At 40.7% G+C, this 12445-nt stretch overlaps 1 protein-coding gene across 3 annotated transcripts in view; it reads right to left on the bottom strand.

The window, feature by feature from the left end:
- stox2b (storkhead box 2b) overlaps positions 1–12445 on the bottom strand; it is a 52330-nt gene that overhangs the window by 25468 nt on the left and 14417 nt on the right. The window contains exons 1-3 of one of the 3 annotated variants that reach the window (XM_076888157.1): positions 7455–7623; positions 6524–6573; positions 757–909 (exon numbers count right to left, since the gene is read on the bottom strand). In XM_076888157.1, the coding sequence (XP_076744272.1) occupies positions 757–889 (133 nt within the window). In that variant the 5' untranslated portion in view covers positions 890–909; positions 6524–6573; positions 7455–7623. Of the gene's footprint in view, positions 1–756; positions 910–6523; positions 6574–7454; positions 7624–12445 lie in introns of those variants that run through there. The other 2 variants (XM_004566612.3, XM_004566611.3) reach the window with 2 other exon arrangements.

Genomic DNA, 12445 nt, shown 5'->3' with positions numbered 1-12445 from the left:
GATTTTCTTACACGTTCCATTCAGGAAAAAAATGCAAATGGAAAATGCATATATTATCTTTTTATTTTGGATCTTTACATTATTTTATTTTGCCCACAGGAGCAAAATTATTTCACAAAAACTACCTGGGTCAAAATTATTAGCCCCCCTGATACTAACAGTATCAGTCATTTGTAGTAGTGTTCAACGAGTCTCACACACACATCTCCTGAGCAATCCCAGGTCACTTCTGGTTGGTGAATCTCTTGATCTTCAGTTCAACCAACAGATTTTCGTTGGGTTTCAACTCAGAGCTTTGTGTAGACCAGCAGATAACGTTTACTTTGGTTTTCTGAAGGTAGTTCTTCACCATGAGCAAAGTGTGTTTTGGGTCATTGTCATGTCGGAGGTCAAAGTGATATAAAACTTGGGCAGTCTTTTTCTTTCCAGCTCGGGTCCTCTACCAGAGGCCTGAGAGCTCCAGGGTCCGGTATCTTAGCTGTTCCCAGGACTGCGCTCTTCTGGAAAGAGATCTCGGATTTTGTTCTTGGGATCTGCTGGAGGAGCCTCAAGCTCCCAGGTCTCTGGTAGAGGACCTGAGCTTGAAGGATAAGGACCGCCCCACAGGGGCAAGGGGAGATATATCACTGACACATTTACATTTTTAAAAGGTTAACTGATAACAGAGAAGGTGATAAGAAAGACAGTAACTTGAACCTGTAACTGTGATTGAGTAGACAAGAGTTTACACACAGTGCTGACTGAGGCTGGTGTTACCTGGAAAACATGTCTGCAGGTGTTCAGTTAAGGCCTCCTGAGTGACAGGCTTATGGGCAGAGTTCATAGCAGAGATAGCCAATAACAAAACCTCTCCCAAAGGGATGAACTGTGATTGGCTGATGGGGGACATACTGATCGGTGACACATCACCTGTGAAAAGACAGAAAACGGTTAAGTGACAAGTTTCCTAAACTGCACAATACAAAACAAAACACATCTTAGAAATATATCAAATAAAAAGTCATGTGTCTGCCAGCTCTTCAGGCTTTCTGAAGTCCTGTGAAAATGTGTCTTTAGGCACTACATTACCATCCTGTCACCAAAACAGATCATTTATTCCAATGTTTTAGTTGAATCTGTGAAGTATCACCAAAGATAACACATTTTGAGAAGTATTTTTACACCATCAGGTGAATCCCAAGGAGCTATTAGCCAAAAACTTGAGGTGTCCTTAAAATGTGTGAGGTGTCTCTTTTAAACATTTGAGGAAGCTGGACAACCGGAGGCCAAAACAAAAAAGATTAAGCAGCAAGCATAAAATCTACCTACAGCAGAAGAGTACCTCAAAGTCATGTCATTAAGAAATAAGAAAAATCCAGCAAAAACCTGAAACAGAAACAGAGAGATTTATCTGCCCCTTCAGTTGATCCATTTGCTGTTGACCAAAACTTTGTCAGAAATGGTTTCAGCGGATCAGCAGCTACCAAGAAGCAATTCTTAAAGAAGGGAAACAAGGAGAAAGGCTGAGGGGTTCCAAAATATCCGATTGTTAAGTGATGACTATGAATCCTGCTTCCAAGTCCAAACTACTCTGTTTATTAAGGCTGTTGTGTTTTTAACATGTTTTAATGCTTTGTATCTTCTTCCATTTAAACTAAACAAGCCACTAAAAAAAGTCAGTGATCACTGTCGGCCTCTTTTTCTTTTATTACCACTGTTCATAGGTGGTATGTTTGTAGGTATGTTTTAAAGCTCAGTTTTTAAAACATTACAATGTAACTATGACATTTGCAGAATACTGAAAGGTAAGTAGGACCAGAGTCTAATCTGATTAATGGTCTTTCCATGGATTTGTCAGATAATTAGGACAACGTTTAACAGAACAGAATACATAAACTGTAGATACTAGGGGTGCAACGATACTCGTATCGATATTGAACCGTTCGATACAGTGCTTTCGGTTCGGTACGCATATGTATCGAACAATACAAAAATTTTTTAATTTATTTTATCAACTTTCCTTCTGACGATGCTGTCTGTGTTGAGCGCTCAGTGGATCTGCACTCGACAGTGCAGCCTAGGCGGAGTAGTCGAACGCAGATTCACTGAGCGCAGGGCAAGCTAGCAGACAGAAGCTAAGCTCGTTGCAACATGGCAAACTGAACCTCCCCCACCCTCATTCAGATCTGGCCTTTGGAACTATTTTGGTCTTCATGTGACGTATGACCCTGAAGGTAAGCGAGTCATGGACTAAAGTAAAACAGTATGTCAGATGTGCCACGCAATGCTCAATTACATGGGTGGGAGCTAGTGCGTTAGCGCAGTTAGCTCGTTAACGTGTTGACGTCGTCCAGCCCCACGCACGGGGCGATCCGCGGTAGCTCTTTAACGGAGATTTGCCGTGTTGTGGCGTTAACGTCATTTCAGATTAACGCTGACAGCACTAGTGGGAACACAACGAATATGACTGCACATTTACGCCGACATCATCCTCGCGCAAAGACAAGTGGAGGCAGACAAAAACAACAAGCACGCATGCTACAAACTTTACCCGAGTGATTTAGACAGCCGTTAGCACATGATTCTCCTTATGGGGACCTGATATGTTTAATATGCTGCTGAGAATATAGCCCAGAAGAAGCGTATAGTATAGCTTTTATTTTAAAATCTTTTCCAAAGATGAGGGATTTCTCCATCAGATAGATTTATTTTTTTTTATTAATTTGTTGTTTCACCAACATTAAATTTAAAGACTGTACTTTTGAGTTAAAATATATATGGTAAATGGAAGGTTGCCGGTTCGAGCCCCGGTTTGGACAGTCTCGGTCGTTGTGTCCTTGGGCAAGACACTTCACCTGTTGCCTACTGGTGGTGGTCAGAGGTCCCGGGGGCGCCAGTGTCCGGCAGCCTCGCCTCTGTCAGTGCGCCCCAGGGTGGCTGTGGCTACAATGTAGCTGCCATCACCAGTGTGTGAATGGGTGGATGACTGGATGTGTAAAGTGCTTTGGGGTCCTTAGGGACTAGTAAAGCCATATACAAATACAGGCCATTTACCAAAATATATATTTATAATTTTAATAAATGACAAATTAATTTTTTAATACATTTTAATACATTTTTTTTGTATCAAAAAAATATCGAACCATGACACCAAAGTATCAAACCAAACCGAACAGAACCGTGAATTTTGCGTATCATTGCACCCCTAGTACTTAGATCTAACTACTCAAGGAACGTCTGGATGTGTGTTCCTGCTGAGAGTTTGAGCACTAGTAGTCTTTGTCCACAGCAGAATTCTCACAAAAAATTAAAAGGGATTTTTTTTAAAAAGATACCATAATCAACATTAGAATAACATACAGGGTATCCTTGTCCAAGGATATTTTGACATGTAGACGGGAGCAGCTAGGAATCGATTACCTGGCTCTGCCTCCTGAGCAGTTAACATTTAGCAGTTAGCTATTCAAGTTGTCTTACATAGTTCAAAAAATAATACACTAGGATAATTATTCACTCAGGTAGTGCAAATAAACAAATGAAAATAACTTTTAGGTTATTAAATCACTACAGAGGTACTGTAGTGATCTTCAAATCTACAATTTGAGTGACAACAAAATGCTTAATTCACAGGGTTTATCGATCAGGTCCAGGTCAGGACTCAGTGCAGAGAAGTCCATTTTTTTCCACACCAAACTCATATCCATGTCTATATGGCCCTTGCCATATAGACATTTCATGTTGGAACAGGAAAGGGATTTCCCCAAACTGTTTCCACAAAGTTGGGAGCATGAAATTATCCAAAATGTCTTGGTATGCCAAAGCATTAAGAGTTCTTTCACTAACTAAGAACTATAGAGACTGAGCTCAAGCTTTAAAAACAACTCCACATCATAACTGCCCTCCACCAAACGTAACATTTGACACAATGCAGTCAGACAAGTACTGGTAACTCCACACTTGTCCTGTGGTGACATGCTTTACACCACTGCATCCAATGCTTTGCACTGTGCATGGCGATGGAGCTGCTTGGCCATAGAAACCTATTCCATGGAGTCCTACGCACTGTTTGAAGGTGTGTAGCAATTTGACTCTGCAGAAAGTTGGCGACCTCTGCACACTATGCCCCACAACATCCACCGACTCCTCTCTGGGATTTTACGTGGCATACCACTTGGTGACCTGAGTTGGTGTCAGTTCCAACTGCTTTCACTTTGTTATAATACTACTAACTCTTGACTCTGGAATATTCAGTAATGAGGAAATGTCAAGATTGGAATTGTTTTTAATAATTAAATCTTGTTGAAACAGGAACTTTACTGACCTGACGCACATACACTCTTTCTTGTAGATATGAACACAAAGCAAAGAGAAAAAACAGCACAAAGAGACTTAACTGCCACATTGGTCTGCTTTAGAAACATGAACAGGTAGAAAGGGAGACTGCATCCATTTGTTACCTGTTTAGGGTCTAGCTGCTGGGCTGGGGTCAGTGCTCACCCTGCTTTAACATCACTCTGGTTTCTTGGCTAGCTTTGTGTCAGCATGCTGTGTGCACAGACGCTTGCAAACAGCTGAAGTTGTCTGTTTCTGTCCTGGATACCGTTCCCACTTTTCCTTTACACTGTTGTCCTTATGTGCAAAAAAATTTAAGTACTGTCCATATCTCTACAAGAACCACTTCTTCCCAGCCCTAACCACCAACCTTTCAATTAGAAGAAGCCTTGATCTACCTCCTGAACAGAGTCCACATGTTTTAAGAAGGTGCACCTCAATCATTTATTTTCAATCTTCTGCTTTTGGCAAATATTCTACCTTAAAAATTTGTCTTTTGTCTCTGGAGCAGCTAACATGATGGTAAATGTGTTTCTCTACTGCTGGCTGGTTAAAACACAAGATAGCACTGTGGAGCAGAGGTGTGGACTCGAGTCACATGACTTGGACTCGAGTCAGACTCGAGTCATTAATTTTATGACTTTAGACTTGACTTGAAAAAATGTTCTAAGACTTGTGACTTGACTTGGACTTTTACACCAATGACTTGGGACTTGAATTGGACTTGAACCGGTTTACTTGAAAAGACTTGATATTTTACCCCAAATATAAAATTTAACATGCATATTATATAGAGATTGAAAATGTGACGTCATTCACGGGTAGAACCGCAAAGGATTCTGGGAACTCGTGGCAAGCGGTACTAGCTCACGCAGGCTTTCAATTGAAATCAGTTATACAGCGATAAAAAGAAACACAAAAATGTCAAGAAGCTGTTGTATTATTAACTGCAATAGCCGGTCGCATGACAGCCACGGGAAGCCGACGGGTAAAGAGATCGGTTGTTATCGGATTACGTCGTTGAAGAGAAATTGTTCAGCCATGTTTCCGAAGTAACAAAGACGCGACTGGATTGCAGCCATTCAAAGACCAAATATAACGTCCCAGAACACTCCAGCTCACAGGTTAGTCTGCTCCAAGCATTTACACGAAGGTCAGTGTTTTTTAGTAGTTAATACGTCATTTTCATTACATAATTGGTGATATAGGTTACAAGCAAGTCTGGCGCTGAACAGAAATTGTCGCGCTATGCTCCTTTGTTTATTGTGCATAAATAGTGAATTGTCCTGACACAATATTGTGTTTCGCTTCTGTTATTATGGTACATTGACAAAAACACATACTTTTATTCACAGGATAAAACAGGGTTTTTGTATCACTAATTGCCCAGTACGATTACAGCATACAATATTGTTGTCACTGCTACATTTCTGTGATGCTACCAGAAATTATTTCCACTACTAATTAATTACCCTTGAGCTCAAAGGTCCTATTAATAAACAGTTAAGGAATGTGTATTTATGAGGACGATTTGTGAGACTGGTAAACTTATGATACGTACGATGGTCTTTACTTTCTACACGGTGCATTTCAAGGTCCTGCACCCATCCGTCGGTAAACTGTACCTGGGCTTGTTGCAGTGACCTGAAGTTACTAAACTTCATGAGTGTATGCACTCACTCCAAGAACCGTATGATTATAAATATGCATATAAATATGCTAGGATGAGATAGCTGACTTCATCTAACTAGCAAATGTTGTCCAGGCTACGTTGGTGATGCAGTTTTTTTTAATGTGTATGATATTTTTGTCATGCGATTTTAAAGCCGGTCCTACAACCGCATCCAAGAATAACATGCAGCTTATCTCAGAACTGTCGGTGAAAATTATTCTTGGAGCTAGGTTTAATTGAGCTGCATTTTAAAGAGGTGCAATTTCACAATTTGTGTATATTTTCTAAGTTCACTATTTTGTCATGTGTTGAGAAAAACACAGATTTTAAAATTACATGGTCTAATATTTACATTTAGCATAACTGCAACATTATTTTTTCGTTTGTTTTTTTTAAAGACTCGAAAGGACTTGAAATTCAAAGTTTCAGACTTGTGACTTGACTCGGACTTTTACACCAGTGACTTGAGACTCGACTCTGACTTGCCTGACATTACTTGAGACTTGACTTGAGACTTGAGGATAAAGACTTGAGACTTACTTGAGACTTGCAAAACAATGACTTGGTCCCACCTCTGCTGTGGAGTGTCGCTTTAACAAATAAAATAAAAATAACAATCCAATTAGATCACTACTATGCAGTTCTAGTAATTCTACTAGTTCTTTTTATGAGTACTTCTTCAGGTAGTAGTGTTTATGTGCTTGTGGTAGTTTAACAATTTACACAACTCCTATCAGCACTCCTATCACTAATACTGTTTTCTCCCATGACTACTATTGTATTTTCCAGAAGAATGAAAATGACTAGCATAGCCGATAACTAGTTTTAGCCAGATCACAATCTATTAAAAGAAATACATCATTAATTTTGAGTAAAAGCATCAGCCTTCCCTAACTGTGCATCTGTAGTTTTTGGTCCAGTCTGGGCAATAAAAATCACTGGTAAAGATTAGCCATTTTGAAGTAGCTGCTGTTAGCTTACAGCGCTTCTCTCTTCTTGCTACTACAACTTTCTAATAGCAGACAGGTAGGGAGACAGAGCTAATCAGTAAAATCAGAGGACAAATCATATACAGGAGACATCTTCAGAGAAAAACCAGGATGCTAAAAAAGAGATCAACGAGCAGCTGCATGAAGCAGTGTAGCTGGTAAGAAAAGAGACAGTAGTACAGAGCAAATTACTGAACACTGATTGTTTACTGCCACCACAGTCAGAGACACGTACAATCAGCCAGCCTCCTTTGTCCACAGTACTAAACCACACCCCCTCCACTTCTAATGCTCTTTATAAACCTCCATTATCCTTCTTGCAGCATGTATGCCTTATTCCTTATCCCTGTAATCTTGTCCCATCTAATTATTCTATAACATTAAACCATGCTATAATGATAAGGTAGCAAGTTGTGAAGAGGCCAGTGATAAAAATAGGGGGAGAAAAAAACCAAACAGATAAAGTAAAGGGAGATTCATACCTTAGCTGATATTATCCACTTCCTTCTGAAAATTTAAATCCAGTTGGAAAGCTGCGGCCTATGGCTTCTAACGTTAACGCAAATCTCTCCCCTTGCTGCCTCACACAGCAGTTCATCCTGCTTTTACCTCCAAACACACACACACTGCTCCTCCCCCTCTCCTCTCTTATTACACAGGCATCATGCTCCTCTATTCTACTCACACAGGCACAGCCCCGCCCCCACTCTTCACACACAGTGTTCAGTCAAAGGCTACCCACAATCCTCTGCACCACACAAAGACAAGGGGGTGTGACCAATCACACACTGCCTCACTCTGCACCAGTGTTATTTAGCCCTTCCGTCACTGCATGCATGCTGACATTCCAGTTGTGGGCGGGCTACTGAGAAGGTTGCCATGACAACGTATCCCAAGTTGCTCTTTGTTGCTAATACTTTGCAGTAGACATTTGTTGCTATAGAAGTGCAGACATAGAAGTCTGCTCTGCTCTATGTGTGTGTGTGTGTGTGTGTGTGTGTGTGTGTGTGTGTGTGTGTGTGTGTGTGTGTGTGTGTGTCCTACATCAATCCTTAGTGTCCTAACTGGGTCACACCAGAACCCAGCTGCAGTGCTGCAGCACTGACACACACGCACACATACAATTACTATTATTCACTCAGAGTCAACTCTGAATAAACTACAGAATAACTGCTTGCACATACACCGAAGATTTCAAAGTAAATATGTTAAACATTCTCTAAGAATGATCGTCACATCTGGTAAATTCAAAGTAGCCTACACTACAAGTATGAGACTAATATGATGATACCAATTCTCTACCATGATTTTGGCTTCCCACAATTAAATGAACATATTAAGAAACACTGAAAATGCATGCTCCTCAACAGAATACAACGCAGATGAATATTAGGCGCTCCATCACTGCCTGCACGGGGGATGCATGTCAATCCCAGTTCCTGCATGTTGCAATGTGAAGTTTGCTGGACTTGTCTGGACCAGTAACACCGCATTAAGACATACGAGAAAACTGAAATATCTAGCACAGCAGAAAAGCTTGGAAAATCAGCCATTGTTTGGAAATACTTTGGATTCAGCAGAAGTGATGCGAGTAGAAATGATATGCAGAGTGTTGTGGAGCCATGTGTGCACCGCCTGAAACTTACTCCACCACCAACATATAATGCCAAGAAAATCAATGCAGTTGCTAACATAAAAGCAAGCATACAACACTTCTGTGCATCCATCCAGCTGGCGCAATGAAATCACCAACCAATCGCATTCCATTGACCATTCCGATGTGTGTAAATGTTGATTACATATTTTGTGGGTGGAGCCTAATTGGTGACAGAAAGTTACAGCTGTTGCTACCAGTGTCATCACTTAACGCTGATGACACCGGCTAGGTTTAAAACTAGGTTTGTTTCGTCCAGATACTTACCGGTGCCCTCTGATAAACTAAGTTTTAGTAATGGGAAGATGTTTCCTGACCTGTACTCACTGTCGGTTCAGTGGATCAAAGGTCCAACTGGCCTAGGTTACAGGGGCCCGACATATTTGTGTGCCTTGTTAAAAAGAAACGGAAAAGAAAAAGGAAAAATTTGCGGCTTGCAAATCTTTAGATGCCTACAAACTTTGTCCTATGCAGTCATTGTCCTCGGGATTCCCATAAACTTGTTCCGCATTCACCTAGGGACCATTTTTGGCCCGAGGACAACACAAGGGACATCGAATACTGACATGTGTCAGCTGAGTTTTGTGTGCTGCAGCTGCTGAGCCAGAGGCATGGACATAAAACAGAGCTGTACAAGACGTAGGCCTAATCAAGTTTAGGTGGAGTTTATTTTCGTTATGCTGGGTACTAGCTAGCATGACAGAGTTTCTATACAGCTGGGTGGGTGCTATGATGTTACTGATGTTGAACTTTATTTTATTCATAAGGTTAGTTAGTTAGTGAATGTGTGTGTGAATGGGTGAATGACTGAATGTAGTGTAAAGCGCTTTGGGGTCCTATGGACTAGAAAAGCGCTATACAAATGCAGGCCATTTACCATTTACCATTTAGTAGAATTGCCAACCGTCCTGTAAAAACGGAATCGTCTCGTATTCAGAGAAAATATTACGCGTTTTGTATTGAGGTGAGAAGGAACACAGTTTGAAACTGATCAATGATCAGCTGATCGGCTTTTCTCTCTTGTTTATTTATCGCCCACTTTGTGCCAAAAAGAAAAAAAAACAGTGGAGGTCGCGTTAAACAACAGCAGCACGTTTAAGCTTGATCAGCTGTTGTTAGAATTTATTTAATATTAATTTCTAGTATCAGCTGATGTTTGCTGGAGCCACAGCTGTAAACCTGCTGGTCATGATGTCGGTTTGGATATGTGGTGAGAGGGAAACATGAAGATGAAACCAGGAGATGTCCTTACTGAATCATCAGAGCTGAACAGGTGATGGAGAAACAGGTTTACCTTTCAGGTGACATGAATGAGTTGAAGTTATGAACTGTTTCTGAGAGACGAATAACACCAGGATCCTTTTCTAAGTAGCTGACAGCTGGTAACTGTGCAGGGGCGGGTCTAGCAAAGTGTTGCCAGGGGGGCAGGTAGGGCATTAACAGGGAGAGGGGGGCACAAAGAAATACTTTTCTTTCTTATTCTCATTCAAAATGTCTCGCTTTTAAAAAATAATTATCTGAATCTTACAACAAACGATTGATAGATTGATGCATATATACCATCAGAACAGTGTACATCACTGTCACAACAGCGTTTATTTGCATTCAAAGGCTTTATGATTTTTCCTATAATGGCGGCCGGTCTCTAGTCAAAACGCCCGGGCCGATTTTTTGTCCCAGTCCAGCCCTGTATGCAGCTCATCTGCAGCCTGATGTTACCTGCATCTTCCTATTCAGAAGGCAGAATTTCCGAGTTCTGAGTGCAATCAAAGCACCACGACTGCAGTTTTTGTGTTGGATGTAAAAGGTGCACATGACGCTGTGACGTAGGCTAGAATCATGGCAGCAGTCAATGACGGTCCAGGCGTGGGATTTCTCTCGTGGAAATATGCACATTATCTTTTCCTTTCTGTTGGTAGGTGGCACAGTGCACTGTGGCAAGTAAGCAAGCTAGAAGACTGGTAGTCTGGCTGGGTATCCAGTAGAGCTGGGCGATAGAACGATAACGATATGTATCGCGATATAACTTTTACTCGATAGAGAAATTAAGCTATCGCGATAGACCTCGCCGCTCTTGTCCTCTTAAAAAAAAAAAAAAAGGTCAGCCAATCCAAACTAAGTAGCGCAGAGCCGAACCAATCACAGCTGCAGCGTCACGTCGCGTGACTTGTTACGTACAGCACAAGTGCCAAGCCGCACGTGTGTTTGTTTGGGAAGCAGCCAGCGGGTAATGGAGGAAATGAGTGTGTCGACTAGAAAAATCAACCGAGCGTGACCGAAGAGAAAACAGATGATGGTTCCAATGCCGGAGAGATTGTCGAACGGAAGAGCCATAGAAGTTCCGTAGTGTGAAGGTATTTCGGCTATTTCAAGTCTGACAAAAACAGAGTAGCGTGCACTGTAAATTGTGCCGAAAGCAAGTCTGGAAATACAATAAACTGGTGCATGCGTCACACTGTGCGCCACGTTATTGTTTCGGTGAAATGAATTTCTACAATACTGTTACTGTTAATTCTACTCTCTGCAGTGTTTAAATGCTTACACATACACACAGTTACTGTCCCTCCACACATACGACTCGGTTCTGCTTCTATGCCCCAGCTTTGTTTACTTTTTCCCACCGAGGCTTCTAGACTTCTGATTGGCCAACATTTCTGCACGGTTAGGAATCTAGCGCCACCTGCTGCTTTGGCATGTTCATAGCAGCGTTTTCCTTCATTTCTGCCTTTATGTGTGGACGGATTATTTTTTAAAACGAAAACGGAAAATCTCCGTTTTCAAAAACACCCGTGTACGTGTGGACGTAGCCTCAGTCTCTGACTGGAAGCGCTGATTCGTCATTCGGCTTTTGTCAGACTAAAGTAACTGTTAAAACTGTTTGAAAAGCTCAGCTATACAACAAGGAGAGATTGAGAATTTCCTTTTAGTTCTCAGTTTATTTGATATTGACAAAAGTTAGTCAGTTTTGTCTGTTCTTCTGTAAAACAAACTAAGATTTATTTTTAGAATTAATATTTTGTTTCTAAGTGGAATTGACAGTTTAGTCTGTTTCGTTTGTTCTATTTTGAAACTTAAACGCTTTAGCGGCTGCCTTTTGTGTAGTTTGCAATATTTGCCTTTATTTATCTGAAAAAGTCTCATGTTCCTTAAGTACATCTACCCTGTTGAACTTATTATGGGAAATAAATACAAGCTGCTGATTATTTCACATTTTACTTGTGAGCAACGGCACATTTAAATCTTACAAATATAGTTATTTGGCTTATATCGTGATAGATATCGTTATCGCCTGAAATGAAAAAAACATATCGTGATATGAAAAAATCTCATATCGCCCAGCTCTAGTATCCAGTTACAGAAGCAACACATTAACAAGAGAAGTCTGAGTAAAACCAAAGTTACTTTCCCTAGTAACTAGTTACTTTGAAAGTAACGAGTAACTTGAAGTAACTGAGTTACTTTTAATAGAAGTATAAAGCACCCCTCCAATAGCCAAACCCATCTGTTCTCCGATTGGATTGTTAAATTTGTGATTGACATGACATTGGCCAATCAGATGAAAGGAAGAAAAAGACGGTCAAAATTCGTACTTGAAACTTGAGTGCAGAGTTTCACACGTATTTTTTGGCTAAGTACACACACAAATTCTTTTTACACATACAAAACTGATTTACAAGTACAAAATATTTATGACCACAATTTGAGCCCATAAACATACCGTTTGACTTATGAATTTGACAAACGAATAAATAATATACACTGTGTGTGTGTTTCTGTGCAAGTATACCATCAACACTGACACATATACAAGAAAACAGC

This window comes from Maylandia zebra, linkage group LG2 (assembly GCF_041146795.1).
Source record: "Maylandia zebra isolate NMK-2024a linkage group LG2, Mzebra_GT3a, whole genome shotgun sequence".
Lineage (NCBI taxonomy): Eukaryota > Metazoa > Chordata > Actinopteri > Cichliformes > Cichlidae > Maylandia > Maylandia zebra.
Note: the sequence above shows the minus strand (reverse complement) of the source record. Positions and strands in the feature narration are given on the sequence as shown.